This window comes from Pterocles gutturalis, unplaced genomic scaffold (genome assembly GCF_000699245.1).
Source record: "Pterocles gutturalis isolate BGI_N339 unplaced genomic scaffold, ASM69924v1 scaffold5798, whole genome shotgun sequence".
Classification (NCBI taxonomy): Eukaryota; Metazoa; Chordata; class Aves; order Pterocliformes; family Pteroclidae; genus Pterocles; species Pterocles gutturalis.
This window is the reverse complement of record NW_010117836.1, coordinates 11,562-33,172: the sequence shown is the minus strand read 5'-3', so window position 1 is coordinate 33,172 and position 21,611 is coordinate 11,562. Positions and strand designations below refer to the sequence as shown.

At 41.9% G+C, this 21,611-nt stretch overlaps 1 protein-coding gene across 4 annotated transcripts in view; it reads right to left on the bottom strand.

Moving 5' to 3' along the window:
- DEPDC5 (DEP domain containing 5) overlaps nt 1-21,611 on the bottom strand; it is a 44,189-nt gene that overhangs the window by 11,907 nt on the left and 10,671 nt on the right. Inside the window, exons 17-33 of one of the 4 annotated variants that reach the window (XM_010075951.1) lie at nt 21,292-21,361; nt 20,763-20,799; nt 19,908-20,028; nt 18,613-18,833; nt 17,522-17,725; nt 16,870-17,005; nt 15,063-15,160; nt 12,162-12,227; nt 10,637-10,820; nt 9,293-9,453; nt 8,151-8,268; nt 7,809-7,976; nt 6,723-6,942; nt 5,718-5,851; nt 4,771-4,879; nt 1,876-1,938; nt 154-305 (exon numbers count right to left, since the gene is read on the bottom strand). In XM_010075951.1, the coding sequence (XP_010074253.1) occupies nt 154-305; nt 1,876-1,938; nt 4,771-4,879; nt 5,718-5,851; nt 6,723-6,942; nt 7,809-7,976; nt 8,151-8,268; nt 9,293-9,453; nt 10,637-10,820; nt 12,162-12,227; nt 15,063-15,160; nt 16,870-17,005; nt 17,522-17,725; nt 18,613-18,833; nt 19,908-20,028; nt 20,763-20,799; nt 21,292-21,361 (2,262 nt within the window). The remainder of the gene's footprint in view (nt 1-153; nt 306-1,875; nt 1,939-4,770; nt 4,880-5,717; nt 5,852-6,722; nt 6,943-7,808; nt 7,977-8,150; nt 8,269-9,292; nt 9,454-10,636; nt 10,821-12,161; nt 12,228-15,062; nt 15,161-16,869; nt 17,006-17,521; nt 17,726-18,612; nt 18,834-19,907; nt 20,029-20,762; nt 20,800-21,291; nt 21,362-21,611) is intronic. The other 3 variants (XM_010075952.1, XM_010075953.1, XM_010075954.1) reach the window with 3 other exon arrangements.

Here is a 21,611-nt window from a genome sequence, read left to right as displayed (position 1 = left end):
CAAATGCTGCAATAAGGTCTTGTGACGAGTACCTTCTAGTGCTGAAAGACACAGAACATCTTGTTCTCTGGTTCCCGTTTAAATGCCCATTCCTTGGCACCAGAAAGAGGAACATAACAGAATTGCAGCACAGTACTGCTGTGCTTTTCTTACCTGCCCTCGGCAGCACCAGCTGTGGTATATCCTTGGTCTGCAACATTCTGTGAACTTCCCAAGCTCTGAGCGTTGCCCCTGTCAGGTAACTGCCCCGCGTTTATCAGCATGTTGCCATCTGAGGATGCAGGAATTGATTGATCTATAGAGACCTGCAAGGAGTAAACATAGCAACATCTTTATTAAATTTATTATGTAATCTGTTTCCCAATTTCTCCCCTCCCTGGACCATCTGTACCTCAGCTCAAGTTAGTTAACAGCAATACTGTAAGGCAGGCAGAAGCATACACAGAAAGGATAAATACAGTCTATTGTCATCATTACAGAGCTACTGACAAACATGAAATTCAGACCCCGGTAAAGATGAGGATCACCAACCCAGCAACAACTGTGTTGAGAGAGCTACTGGCAAACCAGCAACAGAAGTCCAAACCTACCATCTTCAACACGAGGGAACAACTGCGATGATAAACATGCGATGGACACCATAGGAAACTTAATCGCTATGGGAAAGTACTAAGCAACTAGAAAAAAACAGTTTTGCCTCTCTCAGACAAAAATACGCAAACGTATCACATGGAATTCAGGTTTCATAATGCACAAAATCAGCTCTTCTTCCTCCCTTTCTAAGGGTAGTATCAGGAGGCTGCTGGCACCCGCCCACACCTATGTCGCCAAGACAACAAGAACACTTTCCTCCCGCAGGAACACTTGTGCTATTCCAACGGTAGACTGAATAGTTCACAAAATTAACATTAAACCATTTCAGAAAGAACATGAATGCTGAAAAACTCAGCAAAGTACAGGCTGTAATTGCCATCTGTCATTAACACGTATGGTTTAGGAAAGGCCTATTATATAAAAGCTAGAGAGGTGGGGGAGAGGAACACGAACAGCAGAGTACTCAGTCACTAAACTGGTGTAAATATGAGGGCTGATCTGCCATGATGAATCCACAGCACATGCACAGCTGAAAATCACAACGCTGGTAGTTCACCTGGGTCTGATAGCCAGATCAGAGTCCTTTATTTATGCCACAGCCCAAAGATCTCTCACTCTGCAATGGCAGACGTCCCTTTTTCCTGCCAAAACCAGCAGATGCTCCATCGTGGAATCTACCGTCCCCACAGCCAGCTAAATCCATTTTCCTCCTCAGAGCTCCCTTCAGCCAGCAGTATTCTCTAGGGACACTGTTATTGCTAACTCCTAACTGGTGTTAAGTGTACAAACAACTTCTGTCACGAGGACTCTTTTAAACCAAGATAACACCAATATTTTCAGCCCTCCGTTGTTTAAGAATCCAAGGACACAATTTGCGTTGTTCTCCCCAGAGCCACCTGTCAGTCAAATACCACAGAAGACATCGAGCCACAAACGAGATGAGTAAGCTGTTGCCATTTTGTTTAGCAAGGGAAGATAGAAAACAAATACTTGCTGAAACACAAAAAGAGAAGCTTCATTAGCTGACAAGACAGCACTGCAAAGGACAGCGAGGCAGGGCACATGAACATCCAAAGCACACCACAAACACTGAATGGTGGAAGGAATTAGTCACATCCACCACCCACCAGCCACTTTGTCCTGCTCATGCTGCGTGTCTCCCTCCAACAAGCAGATCTGGAAACCAACACAGGTTCCCCACATGGCAAGCTCAGGACAACAAATGCTCTCCATCACCTCAGTCCAAAAGCCAGTGATGACAAGAGCCCATTCAAAACTAACCTGGGAGTAGAACGTTGAAGCTGTACGTGGGCTGCGAACAAAATCCATAAAGAAGGCCCCATCCTGAAGGCATCAGAGGAAGTAGGCCCATTAATGGCAACAGCAACAGGAACAAGGAATTGAAGAAAATCAAATACAAGGTTGGGCAAATATGAAATGACCACAGAGAGAAAGTACGAGGAGAACACAAATCTCAAAAATAGCCCCAGAAAGTCAGGTGTGGCAGAACGCAGAGCATCAGGAGTTACTCACATACACACCCCTTACTTTCTCTCTCTGTAACAAGACATTGCTCCTCCTCAGCACAGATGCTTTTCCAAAGTTTTGAAAACCACACTGATCAGAAGCCAATTGAAACTACAGCCTTCCCTCCACACTTCACAGGAGAAAGACTTGAACTCTGAAGTATGTAGGTTTCCATCCTAAATGCAAAGCTGAATAGCGATACAGAAACCTGTAGAACTGCATGTGTAGTGACAAATATCCAAAGGAGGACAGCTTTTTTCCTAGCCTGTCAGTCATTCAACTGATAAAGAGGGAGAGGCAAAGCAGCTCTTCTCTTCCTCTCAAATGCAGGTTTGGTATGGTGCAAAGGAAAGGGAAGAAAAATCCATCACAAAGATCTTTCCAGCACTGTGTTTAACACTTCATGCAAAATTAAACAGACACTGCCTGTGCTATGTTCCCCACCTACTGCAAACTCTGGATGAGTTTATCCCTGGCTGCTATTCGAGGATGTGTCAAGATTTGTCTTACCACATACGACAATGCAGTGGGACTCAACTAGATTTTCATTCCCTATTTTATTCCGTTCCCTAGGCAAAATATTTTGTCTAGCCTGCAGTTAAGATCATGCTTCCCTCGGTACGTACACATAAAACATTTTCTGGAAAGAATTAACACCAGGGTTATATGTCTGGCAATTTACAGAGTGCAGAAGCAGAGCCAAGCACCCTGTATCCATAAGGGAAAGACTTCCCAAGCAGACTATGCATCAAGCTAACTCACCATGTTAAAATCATACCTACTGCCCAGTAACTGGCTGAAGTGACTTATCAGTTCTACTCCGAATCAGAGTAAAGGTGGAGCCAGGGGCTCAGTTTTGTTCTGGAATAACTCCAGCATTGAACAGAATCCTAGAAAAGCACTTGCTCCCTTGGCTGCTGACAGAGCACACAGCTGTGACAATTTGTCAGTACTTCAGCTGCAAGTGTCCAGCCAGCCAATGGACATACCCGCGCTGGTGAGCCCTAAAGGGGTTGCGCTGTCCTGGAAACACGAGGCACGCACTTGCTGATGTTTCCAAGTGAGCACAAAGTTGCCTGCTAAGGCTACCTGTCCACCAGCAACTTTCCAACAAGTGCGAGATTGGAGATGTCGATTTGGAGATCCCAACTGCATCTCCCCAGTCTCTATATTTATAGGAGTGTTTACTCCTGTAGTGTGAAAGGCTTTCAGTTGATAACACACTCTTCCAGATTCTGCAGTTATCCTCCAGAGGGGCTTCTGAACACACTTACTTTTAAAATTACAGGAGACTCCACTTGCTTATGAGCATTTGCTGTAGCAAGGTCTGCTACTTTGTTTCCAATGCACTAGTGTGCCATTGCTCAAGACACAATTTTGCCTTTTTCCCTCTGCCACACAGAACAACCAGATGCAACATTCTTCTATCTTGTGTCCTACATGGAACTTTCACCAGTTTTACTGGTAGGAAGAGAGAATTACAATTTCTACACTTAAAAAGGGAAGTTTGATGAAGTGGATTTTCCAAAATGGTAGAAGAGGCAAATGCAAAGCCTGAATTATGATCTGGACGTTTGCAAACATGTCTCCGGTCAATTACTGCACCTACTTTTTCCAAGCCTAGCACAACCCGCTCCTGAATCTCATCTATGTTTTGGATACGCTCTCATTCTACAAACAGGTGTCCATTACTAAGACGGACTGCAGCTACTCTATCACTTCAACTAGCAACATCCAGGTCTCCAGAATTACACAAGGCTTCTCCCTGGTGGTGGCACAGAAGGGTGAATGCCAAAACACTAAATGCTAAGAGAAAAGTACTGAAAGAGATGGTTACATTGATAGCAGGGAATCTGAGAACTTGTTCTTTGCAATACTTCAACTGTTGAACCCAAAGACAGGTCACGCTTAAGTGCTGTATCTTCATTCACTTCCTTGTTACTTCTGCTGAAAGACCTTCATGCCAGAATACAGAAAAATAATAAAATATTTCTTCTTGGACTTGGAGGCAGAGTTTCAGCTCTCCTGGCACTCACAGGACAGTTGACAGGACAGCTGAGGGAAAGCACAGACTCTTCTTTAAGTGTCTGAAGAGAGCTCCAGCAAGACAGTTTTCTGCAGCCTGGAGTCCGGCCAGTGCAGGCATGCATCTAAATCACTGCTCAGAACACATCCTCTCCCCTAAGCAGATGAAAGTAACTGGAGTTCCTGCTGTTAAAATTCCACTGAAGCTTCACACAGTCACAGTCTAGAGCTTGATTTTGCTCTTACAGCCAGCCTTCATATAGATGCAGACAGCACTGTACTACTACGTCTAAAAATCAAACCCTGACTGAAATGAAATGTGCTACCAGAAAAGGAAATGGACTAATTTAAAAATACCACTTACGTTAGCAAAACACACTGAGATAGCATCCCAGGGATCCCATCTCATTGTCACAGTGTTCAAGAATTGAAGGATAGTTGTGCCCCAACCTCTTTTTATGCCCTTGTACCCAAAGGCTTAAGGGCATCCCTGGTGCAGGACAGTCCTTGCTGGATTAGAGAGTAAACTGTGGTATGATGTTGCCATGTGCTTAGAGAAAGAACCTTCTATTATTTGAGAAATTCTTATGTAAAAATAGTAGCTAAAGACCAGAAAATCTTTACCTTACGAGGGCTGTCCATATAGGTGGGTGTGATAGCAATGCTCCCACTCTCCGAAGGCTGCCCAGAGCTCTTCCCAGAAAGCATTGCTGCTTGCTGCTCCCCCAGCGACCTAAAACAACAGGAAGGAATCCAGAGTTTGTTCAAACATATTCTGTGTCAGCTTCCACCTGAACACAACTGTTGCAGAGGGGTACTGCTGCATTTTCAGACATTTGCCTTCCCACTCTCTGAAGCACAGAATCAATCCAATGTTCTGTTAAGCACTTTTTACCCCACAGAAACAACACGGACCCTTGAACCTACTCAGCTTTATTATGCACATGTAATACTATGTTACCATTTTAAAAAATTAAGATCTCTTATGTATTTAACAGCAACAGTGTTTTAAGTGGTGTTTACAGCATATCTGGTATTAGTACTTTGAGTTTCTTTAAACCATTCCAGATCAATACTGAAAAAGAATCTCGGAAGTTTCACAGGTATTTTAATAGAAGTTATCAGTGCAAACAAGCTATTTTCTTTAAGCAATATTTGTTACCTAATGCTTATACTGAGACCACTCAACCACTGTGGTGTACTTGTATACACTTATGTCCCAGTTAAACGCTTCTTCTGTGGATACAACTGTTCCGGCAAATCACAAACAGATGACAATCTGATGTGTAATGGACTGAGATGCTACTCAAAAAGATGCTCCTTCTAAATTACTGGACATTCACTTCTCTAATCTCCATGTTCCTTTCTAGTCCTTCATGTTCATTCTATTAATGGAAACATAATACAAGGAAGTCACTGGAAAAGACCAGTATTGCCCCAGCCCTGCCCAAGGATACTAAAGAAGCAGCATCCCACATCCCTCTTCTCAAGGCAAAGTTCCCCAAATCTGCCCAGGTAGAATATGTAGGATGTTCTAGTGCCCTTCACACAGCCTGGCTGTAGAGACTCACTTCTGAGTGGCTTCCATCTGCAGCAGAGCTGAGAGTGCCGAGGTTCCCTTCTTCCCAATGGGAGGCCCAGACTGCTCCAGAGAGTGGGTGGGAATCGGACCAGCAATCTGCAAGCCTTTCATGGCAGACCCTTTCTAACAAAATAAAAATGGAAGCCCAGACTTAGTCAAGCTAGGCTTAACTAGTAAGTAAGAACACAACACCTCACATGAGCAGGGCTTTATTAGGTACACTTTAGAAAGGGAGTTAAACCATAGGTACATAAGAAATGGGACAGCCTACTATCTTGTGTGGATGCTATTCTCAAAATAAAATGGGTGTTGTTTTGGAAAAGGAGGATTTGCTCTGAAATAAATTACCCCATTTAGTGCGCGAACTGGATGAGAACTGATACACGCTGTGTGTCATCACCCTCTTGAAACTACTGTTCACCAGGAATTCACCCATATGGTTCTCTTTCCACAATCCTTAAATCTGCAGCACACAGCCAACCCAGCTAGAAGTTACCAACTTCACCACTTCAGACATCCCTTTTTATCAATTATCTGCATCACAAGGTGCAATACCATGTCCAGGCTAATCACATCCCCAGCACAAAGCAATGCATATTTGCAAAGAGGTGGCATCAGGCTTGTGGTAAGAGAAGACCAGCTGCGAAAAAGTAAAGCATCAACAGTCTAAGGCATGGCTACGCTACGGAGAAAGGCTTGGCTTCTCACTGAGTGAGCTAACTGTCCTGGTTCTGGCTCCAGCCACAGCAGCATGGAATATCCATTTCAGGTAAATTTAATTAGCTCAAGAATAAGCAGGGTGTTAACAAGGCCATACTACCTGAAATAGTGTGTCGGTCAGCACTGTGCTTTATGTACGGATTACCCACAGATACCCACACACATAACCCCCCAACTTGCTTGGGATTGTCTGAGGGTCTCTCTGCTCATGTTTCATTAGATGGTTTGGATAAAACCCAAACTCAGCTTCCCACCCAACCAAAAGCTGACTCACTCGAATCATTCGATCAGATCGATGCCGTCGACGAATGCGGTTCAAACCCTCCACAAAGCGAATGAATCCATCCAGGAGCTGCCATTCCTCCTCATCAGAACGGGGCTTGTCACCGTACACATCGCAGTGCACTTCTCCTTCCATAATGCGCTTAGTGGCACTGATGCAGGCAGGCAGAAGGAGAAAGCGGGTCCTCCAGAATTTCAGTGACTCAATAAGGCTGAACGAACACGGAAGACAGGACAGAGTTCAGCAGAGTTTCCTATGAAGGACTTTACAGTAAGTAAAATACACATCTATCTGTAAATTTTAGCAAGTAGAGTAACAATCTCATTCTGCTCTCCCTGAGCGAGAAAGAGCAGATATGCAAAGGAATGATCAGCACTGGGAAGTATTAAATATCACTGGGAAGTATTAAAACATTGATATGCAGAAAACAAGGCTATCTTCAGAGTAATTGTATCATAGAGATATATTTTATTTTCTGTAAAATATAGGCTACAACGGATTTTTCTCTAAAAATAGGCAAAGAAAAAGGAATTTGAAAGGTATACATTAGACTAGGAGGCATTTTGATTGAGATCTGAAAAGAAACAAAGATACAGAAAGACTGGTTTTGTTGAGAAAAGATATCAAAAAGGCTATTGATACTAGTGGAGATATCCCACACTGCTACTAAGAAGCCCTGCTGTACATAAGCTAGAAGGTTAACCTAAGCCTCGGCCTCAAGCAGATTAAAACTAAATAGAAGTTTTGAGTCAGATCTAGACATGAGTAAGAAGTCGAGAAAAGCATCTAGATGGTACAAAATGCCATCATATTTCTTTGAGTTTGTGACAGAGGAAAAAAAAAAGTAGTTTGTGCTGAACCTTGTGATCAAGACTTTGTATTAAAGATCAGATAATACAACAGCAACACAGAGTAAGATTCCTACAAGGCAACAGCTGCCAGCACCATACAAGTGAAAGCAGGCCAGTTACTCTCCCTGGAGTACTGAGCACTTGTGGGCTGAACTTGTTGGAGAAATTTTAGGTCAAAAAGGAAAAGAGGCAATTAGGACACAGAACAATCTGGAAAAGATCTTGCCTGAAATCCTCAGAGCCAGCAGAGCAGATATACTGATCCAAGTAATTCCATTTGTACTCTTCCAGTCTCTCATGGGAAAATTCTACCCAGCAAGAGACAAATTCAGAGTCAGAGTGCGAGGGGCACAAGCTGTAAGTGTAGTTTATCTGAGCAGATTCATACGGATATCTAAAAGAGAAAACACGAACATTAATCTCAGCATCATCAATAGCAATGCTTCTCTTTCTTCTCCTAAAGAGAAAGAAGGTTCTACAGTACATGCTTTCAAGCAAGTATAGACAGCTGGAAAAGCGTATCCATCTGAACATTGATAGCAAACTGCTCAACCAGAGAGATACTCACTTTGGCAGGTATCGAGTCACAGTAATTATTTTGTCTTTTAATGTTACTTTGTGGAAAGTACGGCCCATACTCAGCCAGTACTGATCTTCTTCCTCAGGTCGATTTCTTGATACAAGACCTAATTGCAAAAAGCCAAACACACCCTCTTTCAGCTTACTGCAATAGTCGGAACTTTGTCAACAAACTGTACCTACAGAAAGAGACTCCAGAATTGGGCTTCTGAACTCAAGACAAACTTAAAGCCATTTTTCAGGCCACCTTTTTAAGGAACATACGCACAACAAGCCTTTTGTTCTTACAGTTAAGAGTTGCTAGCATCAGAACTGAAGAAGGGCATTCACAATTCATACACCCCCAGACCTTCCCTAGTCAGGACAACTGGAGAACAGACAATATGAAGTGTTGAGAAACTGGTGGGAATGATGGCAAAGCTGGGCTCCATTTTCACTTCCTCTCTGTGCTTCATTTCTGGAACTAACCACTTACGCTCAGCACTTCACAAAAGGAGCCTTGCTGCTCATTCCCAAACCAGTGAATAACAACCACGTCCTATTCATGTGTATTCCCTGCTCTATGAACACTGTACCACGCTGACTTGTCTAGAGAATAGCCAGAAAACAAGTCAGAAGTCAAACAGCAAGTCAGATTCCTTCAAGGGAATATGATACCCTCTTAACCCACTCCAGTCCTCCAGGGTTTAACTAGGTTTAGCTGACTCATGGCTTCAGGATAATGAACCTGTCTATCTGGGACCTTCACAGCTATTTCAGAGTTAGGAAACCACTTCTAGATACATACATTTGGGAGCTTTGGGTCTGTCTTCTTCTGGAGATGTGCCTGCCCTGCAGCCACCATGTGAATTGTGTTTCAGATGTATTCACCCAAATGACACTCAAGCCATATTTCATTTGGGTTTCTTATTACAGATCAAAAATCCTGCACCTGTCCATTCATGGTGCAGCTGAGCTGTTTGTGCTGCCCCAGATCAGGCTCTCTCCGGGCAAAGATTTACATATAACAACAACAAAACAAAAAAAACCAGAGGGCTTCAATGAACATCTCTGCCCAACTCGTAGAGGTTACTGGGACTGGCAGAAGGAGAGAAAGACAAAAGACCGAGTTGTCAATCCAAAGTCACTCACCTCGACTGTAAAGGGGACTGCTGCTGAGCGGGGGTGGCACAGTCGTGGCTGGTTTCTGGGGTTTGGGTTGCACAATAATTTGATAGCCTTGCATGAGACGCTGACAAATAAACTCCTCAAACACCTGTTGGGCTGTCATCTGCACTCCTTCCTCATCTCTCCTGAACACAAAGGTTAAGGAGACTAGAATAAGGAAGCTGACCACACACCTATTCTTAGCTCTGCGTTTCCTAATTCAGGATTTCTGCCTGCATTGGGCTCCCTGTAAGTGGAGCCCTCTGCCTCTGAAAACCAACCTGCAGGAACAGGAGAAAGATTGGTACCTTTCTGTTTTAAAGAGGTGATGATTAGCTATCTGGCAATACTCATTAACGCCTTTGAACACAGTTTTGCAACTTGTAACAAATTTGCTTACAGCAGTTGTTAAACTTCCAATAAATTCACAAATAATCACTTGTACAGCATTTAGCAGAGGCTGTCAGTGCAGTTCACTGAAATGAAATGTTCAGCAGAGCTCAGAACTGAAAGTGTGCCAGCAATGCTCCACCCTCTCCCATGGTAAGAAGTCTAGAGCAGAGACATTGAAAGACGTATCACTACAGCATCTTACTACAACTCCTTCTGCTCTGAACTTCACCTTCCTGCTATAATGGGACATCTGACATTTCTTTTAGGTGTTTCTTCATTAACCCAGCTATTTCCTATATACTTCAATCACCTTGACTAATATTTTTTATTGTTTCCATAAAGCAGCCACATGAACAGGTCTTTCTGATGTCTGACAAGTTGCAGAAAGTTTCAAAAATCTAAGAAGATGAGACAGTTTCAGAAAAAAATGAAACCAACTCTATCAAAGAATAGTTACCAGAGAACTTTAAGACAAGCTGAGAAGTTCTGTTTATCCCACTAACGCTATTTTCTACCAAGATACTTCAAACTAAATATCCCTGAATTTGAGGATAGGCATCTTAAACACTGTGCATACATAGGCATTTGCTCATTTAGTGTTTCCAAAATACTTGCTAGAAAACAGATCAACAAAGATGATAGCTTGAGGTTGACTTTTTTGATTGAAACACAACAGAACAAGAAGAGATGCAAAATTTTGTATGCAAACCATTTCTAACATAAAATTGACAGAACACCGTATACTGTCAGTTGGTAACACCAGTAAAGGTGCAAAGTTACCACTAAAAAGAAAAAAAATCTAAGTATTTTGCTGCTAAACATGTTAGCAATTAATCTTTCACTTGTACGCTCTCCCAAGTGTTCCTCTTCCATCACCTTAAGCTTAAACACTTCGATTCAACGCAAGTTACTCCAGAGAGAAGGTGCTGGCCAAACCTGTCAATGTCAGCTTCTGGGAGCAGATCATAGCAACCCTCCGTGTAATCGTTCTGCAGACTCTGACGGTCAGGGAAGTAGTCCGTGGTTAGAGGGAGACACGCCGGAGTAGTGAGAGATTTCCAGTCCACTCCAACTGTACAACAGAAGCCTGGCACTACGGGGGGAGCAGACAGCGTCAGAACTGCCTCGTTGTACCGTGGGGGAGCAGGCAATGGGGCATACATGGTCACCCATGAAAAAACAGGGTGCAGAGGAAGATGAAAGAAATGTGTGAAGAGGAAAGTTAGAACGAATGAGGGACAAAAACAGAGTTGGCACAAAGTCAACAGGGACAAAAAGGGGGTGGAATGGAAAGGGAAAAGGAAAGCAGGACGGGAAGAAGGGAGGGAGAGAAAGAGACAGAGTTTGTTAAACAATGCAGTGCACATGCTAATTCAATCCCAACATGCAAATGGCATTCCAAGTTAACATGTTTAATTTTCTGTTGATTGAAAGCTAGAGCTGACATATCCAAAATTACAGCATGTCAGGTGCAGTTACTCATTATTAACAGAACAGATCAACATTCCAAGTCTGAACAAGAAAATCAGACCAGCTTTGCATTCTAGACAACTGCAGAAGGAGCTGGGGATAAGGAGAGAAAGAGCGACAGGGCAGCCTCTTTCTGGAATAGTGCAACAGCAGAAAAGGCAGTATTTCTACAGTTATAAAAACAGAAGACAGATCCAGAGGGGTGGGAAGACCAGAAAAATAGTAACTTGGAAAACAATCCTTCCCCACACCCTTTCCTAGAGTTATGTTGCAATTTTGAGATTACAGAGATCTAAAACTAGACATTAAAAAACAAAAGCTAACCAAATTATATCAAATCATCAGTTCACCACTGCACTACATTCTAACCTGCCTCAAACAATCTCTATCAAGGCACATGGCCAGCCTCTAACTTCTCATCACACATGTCTTACAGACAGAAAGTTAGAAACACAGAGTGGTTTGGGTTGGAAGGGACCTTAAAGATCATCAAGTTACAATCCCCCTGCCATGGGCAGGGACACCAGTTATTTTACTATAAAAATGACAAAGTTAATGGCAGGAACACTGCACAAGAAAGTAATACAGCACAGACTGCTATAAAGAAAATGTTTCTTAAGCAGTCACACACTGACTGTACTTCTGCTTCAGTTAGGTGATGCCAACCAAACCGTTCATATTGAGAGGCAGGTAAGAGTTCAGCAGCTCTAGCTTTTTGCGTAATAGTGGCTGGTAAGGAAAGAATTTCAGATGTACTACAACAACCAGTGTCATGTATTCTTAAGAGCTATAGAACTGCAATCACAGTGAAACACTCAGTACAAGGAGATCCTGCAAATTACTGCAAGGCAAAATAAACTACTGCCAAAAGCCAAGCAGGTTCCTCAGTTTCTTGCCTACCACCTCCTGATGCCTCTATATATGCACATGCCCTTTCCCTCCCTGTCTTCCCACCTACACAAACTCTTTTCCAAACCTTTCTCCAGCTTACTTGGATCCGGAGAGTTAGAGACAGCATCTTCCAAGGAATCCTTGTTCTGAGTTTTGAGGTTCGTTACTACAAGAAATAAATATGCATTTTATTTTAAGTAACTATGCACTTTACTTTCATTTCAAATAAAAATAAATCAAAAGCATGCAAACATTTTAAGAATATGGTATTTTTTCTCCTTGGAAAGAACTCAGGGTTCTGCACAGCAGAAAAATACACAAAGACAACTAATAAGGAAAAAAAAGACATACTGGATGAAATTTGAACATCTCATTAGAAGTGTTCCGTAGCTACAAAACAAGCAAAACCAACCCCTCCCCCCCCAAAGTGGTGAAACACATCTTGAAAAGTAGATGCCATAAAAAAAGCAAATAACAAAAAAAGAAGAGTCACTTGTAATTATTTAGCCTGATAATCTCACAGTCTTAGCAGCTAAGTACTTCTAAATACATTCAGTACCCAAAATCAGAATATTTTTTATTGGTTTTCTCCTTTTATGAACAAGCGATAAGTTAAGAGGAAGAATTTAATAAAACACAGGAGCAGCAAGAAAGGACTTTCATCTGGTGGAAAAGAACCCATATATAAGATTCTAATTATCCAAGACTCTAGAGAGTCTAAGTAATTTATGAAAATAATTATATAGATTTACTCAAATTCCAACATTTTTAGGCATAAACTACAAGTACACGTTTCACCACTCTGTCAGGGTGCAGGAAGAAAACAAAACAGACAGTCGATATTCTTGATCCAGCAAGTACAAATGACGTTTTTATCCCCTACCAGGCTAAAAATCTGAAAAGTATTAATTAAGCCTTTAGTGCCCCTAAATAAGTCCAATATATTAATTACAGACTGTTTAAAACTACCATGTTCTGCAAAGGCAGCAACTTTCAACCTGTAAGATATACCTTAGTCCACACTTCACTAGGAAAGAACAGTAAGGAAGTTTTTATTCATTGTGAAAGGAGATAAAATGATAGCTATTGAAGAGATGCTCAGTGTTTGAGCAAAATTCAGTTTATTCAGTCTATATTAACCTAAATAAAGACTAATAATGGACCTAAGATTAATGAAAATCTATATTTAAGTTTTGTTTGGGACTTAAGATGCTATGATTTTTTTCTCACTGTCAAATGGATTAATTCAAAGCAGCCTGTTAACCTGAAAAACGGATACTAAAACTTCAGCTCAGTGAACACTGAACCAACATGATGCTGTGATACCCCTTGACCAGTTCTTCCTAGTTCCCATTTCATATCTGCCTGCTGTATTTGCATCAATATTTGAGTAATTAGAGTGAAACAATCCATACAGTGAAGAAAACCCCCAGTTACTCTTCATTTGGATGGGTTCTGAGCTGGTTCACCATGTAGCTGTATAAACAGCTGTGGTGGCACCTGAGAGGAAACAAGCAGCTACAGAGACAAGGAAAATTGCTGGCCTAGAAGGCATGTATCAAAATACAAATTTCAGGAAGCCTCCAAACATTTAAAAGGAGACATTTGATAAAACTAGCTTATAGAGATTTATCCAGGAAATTGATACCAAGAGCATAGCTGTTACTCTAAACAGCACTCACTAACAGAAAGGATGGTTATCTGCCCTCACGATGATGCCAGTAAAACAGCAGAGGACCTGGCTCAAATGGGCATTCATCTTTCACCGACTCCACTGATGCCATCTGCCATCTAGTCAGGGAACTGCAACAAGATTTATTTGCTCTGAACGATCGTCTACCATCTGCTGGACAATAGAGACAACACACTGAAAGTCAAGGCAAATAGATGGGGCAATTTTTCACTGTAAGCCCATGTTGCAGCAAAACATGCTGTGGGCAGCAGAGGAGAACCAGGCTCACTGAGAAATCGTATTTTTGGAAATTAAAAAAAAAAAAAAGAGAACTGTTTCATTTCATAGGTGACTCAAAGCATAAGGGAGAAACATAAGTCAAATCACTGAGTCACAGTGTGGCAGGTACAGATGGGTGGGGGCGGTTAGTCAGGGGAGGTCCCCATAACGACTTGCACAAAGACAGACACAGATAAACTTCCACCACATACGTGACTTATACCCAATCTACAGACACAAAAGTCTTCCAGAAAATGCAAGCATGTTTATTGCCAGGATATGCTCTGCATCTATGTTGTACAAGTTGTATCCAGCAGCTGAAATGCAGTTTAGCAATTGCAAGAACAAAGTCAATCTAGAAGGCAGGGTAGGGGGGGAAAAAAAGTAAAGCAAGAAAATGAAATGCATTCAGATGAAATTCACAGAAGGAAACAACACAACAAAATCACTTTTACTGTGACTATGTGAACACAAGACAAGAGAAACTCAAGAAGATTAAGTCTGCTAACTTCTTGGTGGCTCTTCAAGGTATGAGCACGGGGAAAACAGAATTGTTTTCATCCAAATGTAATCCAGAAGGTTTTTGGTTTTTTTTTTTAGTCTTTAAATAGGCTTTGAAACAAGAACGTAAATCTCGAATGCTATAGTCCAAAAGATCAAATTTTTCTTTCGTGTGACTATCTAAAAGGCACATCCCTAAAATCAGAAGGTATGTTGCAAAAAACAAAAACAAAACCAAAAAAACCCAAAAACCCCAAAACAACAACAACAAAAAAAAAAAACACAAAAAAACCCCCAACCAAACAAAAAAAAACCCCAGACAACACAACAGAATGTTCTGCAAATCAACAAAAATCATTGCTTTGTTACCTGCACCATTGCTGCCAGCCAGACCGTTGGAGTACTCTTCTGTTCCACTGAAGCTCAGGAAAGAGGCACTGTCACCTGGATGCCGAGAGTTGACATGTCTGGAAAAAAAACAAAATAGCCTGTATCATACAAACTTTCCTCACTCTGCCACTCTTTGCTTTTAACTCATTGCTTTGTTACCTGCACCATTGCTGCCAGCCAGACCGTTGGAGTACTCTTCTGTTCCACTGAAGCTCAGGAAAGAGGCACTGTCACCTGGATGCCGAGAGTTGACATGTCTGGAAAAAAAACAAAATAGCCTGTATCATACAAACTTTCCTCACTCTGCCACTCTGCTTTTAATAAGAGTTGACGTAACAAAAACCAAGTAATCAGCCTGCTGTCTGAGCTGAGCCAGTTGTGAAACCATGCTCTTAAAGATGTTTGCAGAGATGGCAACAGGCACAAAAGCAGCACAGAGAAGGCTGTAACAATACCCCGTATCTGTCCATACTGCTTGTTCTTTGCCTCTAGTCACAACCAATGAACTACAGAACTTCACAGGACAGGGGAGAACTCATATACCTCCCAGGAGAGAAATAATGTGTAGCTAGTTATTTACAGATCTGATTTCATGGTCTATAAAACCAATACTCCAGACTGAGCGGATTGCTTTGGGTGAGTACATCATCCACAGAAACGACAAAGAGATCCAGAAAAAGTTATCAAGAATATGACAAACAAGATCGGCGTTAATGACAAGATACTTTAGCACACTAGGATGTACTTATGACGTAATAAAAAGGCAATCATTTTTTCAAAGTAGAACTAGGGAACAAAGTTGGTGAGGATGTTGTAATATTAAAATTATACAACACAGAAAGAGATTAGAGTATTCCTAAGGGTAATACAAAGTACAAGACAGGACAAACAATTTCCTTATAAAAAGAAAAAAAAAAGGCATGAAAGAATAATTAGGCAGTGCAATTTCCTGAAAGACTGCTTAAAGATATCAGGAAACAAAAAATCCAAGAAAATTTTAAAAGGCAGAGGATATGAGCAGTGTCCTCACTCACCCTGGACATCCAGAAACAATATGTAACACAAATTTCTACAAGCATGCAAGAGGAAAGAAACATATAGCAGGAAAGACACCAAAGTTAATGATGAAAGAAACAAACTTACTGGCAATTCTAAAGTTGACTAGGGTAACAAGATATTTTTGGTAAACAACACTTAATAAGTGAAAAACACAGACAAAATGTTGTCACTAGAAGAATAATCATATAAAAAAATGGGTAAGACAACATCTGAAGTTTGGAGAACAACTGTTCAATTTGAAAAATGGCCTAGGTGAAGTGAACGATCTAATTTCCCTCGCTGTAAAAACAGCCTCCCCGGTACCATGCCACATCCAGTAACTGGGATCTTTTTTGCTTCTCAGAGCCAACAAACAATCTAGGCTGCAAACACCGACCAAAGTTTGTTTTTTAAAAGAGAAACAGTTTACAAACACAGGTACTTCCATTTGCAATCCATCGCTGTAGTTTATGACAGCTGTATTCTCACCAGCATGGGGAAGGCATGATAGAACGGATAGCACTGAAATTGCTCAACAGTTACTGTGAGGCAAAGCTGTGCTCTGCGCTCAAAAATGTTCTATGCTGGGATGAAGGCCACAGCCATTGGGATAATAACTCAAGAATTAAAGACATAGGCTTCTATAAGGCAATTTTGAACAATTCCATTCATGATGCGTTTTATTGCTTGTGCACTGCAAACTCTCTGTGATAAACTACCACCTTCCCCAAATTCAGGGAGGTAAACCATCTCCAGCCTTGCCAAAAGAGCTTTATATCTCAGAATACAAGTATATACTGCATATGTGGCACTGACATAGCATATTATTAAAGATCACAACCTATAACTGCCTTATCATAACATATATGAACTTTTAAGAAAAGGGATGTCATGCAAAGTCTACACAGATTCATTCCAAGGACTTCACCTGCCCGTTGCCTCGTGGTAAGCCAGCTCCAGCAGCTCCGCAGAGGAATGCGTCAAATCCTGCTGCCCGTTGCCCTGCATTTCTGCCATATTCTGACGGGTTTGGTGATGGATCTGGATAGCTTCTCCTGATGGACCTATACAGATACAGTTTGATCGTTAATCACTACATCTGCTTTGATTCCTCAGTTGCTTGTACGCTCTTTTTGTCAACACAGGCAACGCTAACTAAAGGAAATTAAGAAAGCACGCTTACGAAATCTTCAAAGACTTGAACCTCTGGCATCGGCTCCAATGCCAGTAAAGTACAATATTCTTTTAAACATTTTGGAGAGCCTACTTACAAGGTGCTAGACAAATATCAGAACAATTCAGCATCAGAAAGTCAACCCAAATTGTCGTTATGATTCACTTCAACAGCCTCCAGCTACTGTAAGATTGTACCACAGCATTCTAATGCGGCAAGTTTGCCAACAGATGGTAATATTTTCAAAAAGAGGAATTCTGATTTATCGAGCCTATACACTTAGTTCAGCCTCTGTTACATTGCAGAGTACTTCAAGAGGCCAGAATTCACAGTGGTTCTCTTGCTGTGCTGATGCTTGGACAAAGGAAAAGTAACAGCAACCTAATACGCTATGAAACAGACCTACCCACAGGAAAAGTGTGCATCCAGCGCCTCCTGTTAGATGTGAGCTTCATGGGCATCCGGGATGGGGCAAACGGGTTTATCAGTGCTCGCTGCGGTGTATATCCCCCAGGCCGAATGTGCAGCATGGATTCTGCACTGCCAACATGAAACCTCCCAGGGGCACTGGAGTCACGCTGCTGAGACTCCAGCATGTTCTCAAGGACATCTAGAAAACACAACTTAAAGTCAGGGTGAGGTCACGCAGAAGCCAAGCAAAAGAGAATTAATTGCTTAGGGACATAAAGATTCGCCAGCGCAAGTGGGAATAAGGAGAGCTGAGGAGTAGGCAGGGAGAGAAGCTGAAAGTAATTTTAATCCAGTCTGCAAGTTACAATGTAAGCAAGAATCCAGACAAGAAAGAATATTACTTCTTCTGCCATTACAGTACTGCTGTATACTGTGTCACTTTATACTAAATGAAGCCATAAAGCCATAATTCTACAGAAGACTCAGCAATTGCAGGAGGAATACAATTTATCTAGAGATGAGCTGGGTTTGTGGAAGATATCACACACTGTCTGAGAACAAAATTAAATTGGAAGGAAAAAAAGGAGACTGCCAGAACTGCTAACACACAGAGACAGCTCAGCAGTACGTTGTCAAAAGGAAGGATCCAGAATGAGACTCTTAATGACAACAAATCCCCATAGAGAGAAGTTATAAGCAGGGTCCCCCAGGGCTCACTGCTAAGGCCAGTTCTCATTTGACGGATTATAGGTGACCTGGATAATAAAAAGTTACTTGTGTACGTCCACATTTGCAGGCAGGCACAGGAGAACAGCCAAATATTAAAGAAGGCAAGAGACAAGGGAAAAGAGCAAATCAGTGTCAGGACACTTCTATTTAGGACAAGCCAATAAAAAAAAGCGATGGAATTGGACAAGGATAACAAAGGGAGAGCACACACCCAGCTGCAGCTGTGGGAAGGTGCACCCTGAATGCTAATATAAGCACCATCTCCCCTGGGCTGGCCAGGCAGCAGCCATCACAAGCTTCCAGCTTCTCTCTCTCCTCTCACCACCCAAGGGACCTTCCCATCTGCCTGAGGCTGACCTCTGGTGCTGGTATAGCCCAAAGAGCTGCTGACTTCACACTGGTGCAGATGAGGCCGTGGGATCATCAGGATGTTGGAGATCTTGCCCAGTGAGCTGTCATCAGAAGCCTGGCTCCTCACCTCCTCTGAGGGCAGTGTGCGGCTCTGCAGAGAAGGGCTGCATGAGACATCGTAGGAACTAGAGCTCTTTCTGGTACGACTTTCTCTCTCCCTCACAGACCTGCTGAAAATAAACAGATACATCCAGCGATAAGAAAAATATTAATTCCTAGGTTATCAAGGGGCTTGAACAGGCCCCAGTCATGTAAGAGACTCAATACTTGATAACTGAACTCAAGAAGACCACAAGGAAGCTATCACTATTTATTTATTTTTTACCGTGTGGGTACTATGTACTTTTGTACATCATACAATAGAAGAACAGAACACTAAAATGCTTCCAGCACAATGGCCATGAAAAGACCATGCTCAACTCTTTATGCAATTCTAAAGACACCACACCAAGCTGGTAATGTGGTCCAGAAGATACTAGACCTGAGCCTACAGTGGTAGGAACACACAGGTATAGGGAAACTACTTGGAATTATTAACTACATGAAATTCTACTGGCATCTTCCAGCATGGATTTCTACAAGCTGCTCACATTAACAAGTGAGTCAACATAAACAGCTTCCTCAGATTTAGGCAATACTACTGAAAGAAGGAAAGAAAACAAATACTTCAAAACAAGTTCATCAATCCCATATTCCTGAAAAAGGAATAAAAATGTATAGATTGTTCAATGAATTTGGCCAGGACCTGAGGACAATTAGCCTTTCTTCTCAGAGGAGAGGCCATGGAACATTTGAGAACCTGCACTCATCTTCTCTGTTTCTTTTCTCCCTCAGAAAGGCATCATTTTGAGGGAAGATTCCCCAGCACTCTACATTCAGCACCAGTTACTAAGCAACGCATCAAACTAATACTATTTCTACAAGTCTGTGCAAGTCTATTGTGCAAGTACTTTCTTACCCAGCTTGCAACATCTGCTAGGAACTTAGCACAGGAGACTAGCTTCATTCTACTTTGGACCAAATTAAAGGTGCAATGAAAAAGTATATTTATGTTTTTCCTTATGTTTCTTCTATCTTAGAAGCAAAACAGCAGATAACCAGCCGTAAATACCAGCTACAGATAAAGATTTTTGTTCAATTGTAAGTACATGGAGCTTAATTCTCCTTATATTTCTCCAAGCATTTTATGCATCAAAAAATACACCCTAACATGGCTACTCTAGAACTCACAAGCCTCTTACCTGAAAGTGGTACAGCGCTGGGCTCTGGATGGGCCTGGCAGTCTGAACACCTGGGCATCGTAGCCATCGTAATCTACCTGGATAGGCAGGGCATTCTCAGCATCCTTTGGAGCCCCTAATGCTGAAATAAAAAACCATATAGCACTGGAACCTCTTTCAAGAATGTTCAAGATCTTCAAGTTAAAAGTACCCAACTCTAACCCCTAAGAAAAGTGTCTATTCCAAAAAGAAACCACACATAAAAGTGTCATGAGCAGAACAGCTGGAGCAGCTCAATTATCAAAGTTGGTGCCTATGAATCAGGGTTGCTGAGGCCCTAATATCTTCCCCCCATATATCCCAGATATTAAAAACAATCCTTGTATGAACAGATGCCTCAAGTTCCCTTACAAGGGAACTGCACATTTTAAAGCACCTTTGAAAGAATGAACAGCATCGCTTTTAGACCATACACCTTCCTGAAACGAGGTGATATTAGAGGAACGCAGGCTTCTCGCACTGTAATTCTGTGGTCACAGCGCTGACAACATCCCAAGCCAGTGAAATGCCCTTCTGTCCTACATCCACAAACCGTACCACTACCACACCAGCCTCATGCCATCTATTCCTCTAGTCAGGTGACAAGCAGCCAGGACAGAAACTCACCCCTCCACTTCATTATTTGCCAAGAAGGCAATTGATATATGCACATTAACATCCTGGATATCAACTATGTGGTTTTGATGGTTTTCTGCAGCAACTGTCCCTTCCTGCATCTCATCAGCAGTGTTTTTGCTGAAGTGTTATTGTCTCACTACAGCTGTTTGTTAGTTTGGGAGTCAGTGGGATGGGTCATTCCAGCACAGAATTACTCACAGGCATCTCGGTTACTTTTTGCTTTCTCAGTCAGTGGCTGCAGGGTCCAACAAAGGAGGCGTGAAGTGACAAAAAAAAAAAAAAAAAAAAAGGAGAGCAAGAGAAAAGTCAGCATGTTCTAAGGAAATATTCCTCAGTGTGTTCAAGCATGAGACTTAAAGTTTATCCTGCTGACTCAGGGAGGCAGCCAGGCCACTTCAGAAGTATTAAGTACTGATACTCAGTCACAAATCTGTGTAAAAACCACATCTTTGTCAACACCCTTCCTCCTCTCCATGGAATGAAACTCCAATTTTTATGGAAGCTAAAACATTTCTCACCTAGTTTCATACTAGAAAGGAAAGACCCACAAACTAGCACCTCATTCACAATCCCTACAACAATTATTACAGCTTTGCTTTCACTGGCTTTTGACACAGAAACTTAGTAACAACTGTTGGAATACTTTCTAGAAAGATTATGATCCTTGGCTGAGAAAAGGTATCTGACAAGCTGGTAAGAATAAAAGATAAATCAGAAAGATACCTACTTTCCTTCCTGCCAGCTTGATCCGTGGAGTGAAGCTGTTACAGAGGAGCTGGCTTTTGGATGTGTAGAAACTGAAAGGAAAAAGAAGGTGGCTCAGCTGCCTTCTAAAAACTGAAGATAGTTCATTAGCTACACAGCAAACAGCCCGAGAATTTGAGTTAGCTATTAGACAGAGAAAAGGAAATACCTTTCTCTGCATAAGACAACATATGGAACAGACTGATGGATGGTTCACTTGAGAGAAGCTACTTTTTCCTTAGAGACCAGCCTTTGATTCCCATACTGCCTCAGTCCAGACCTCCTCTTAAGACGCTTACATCG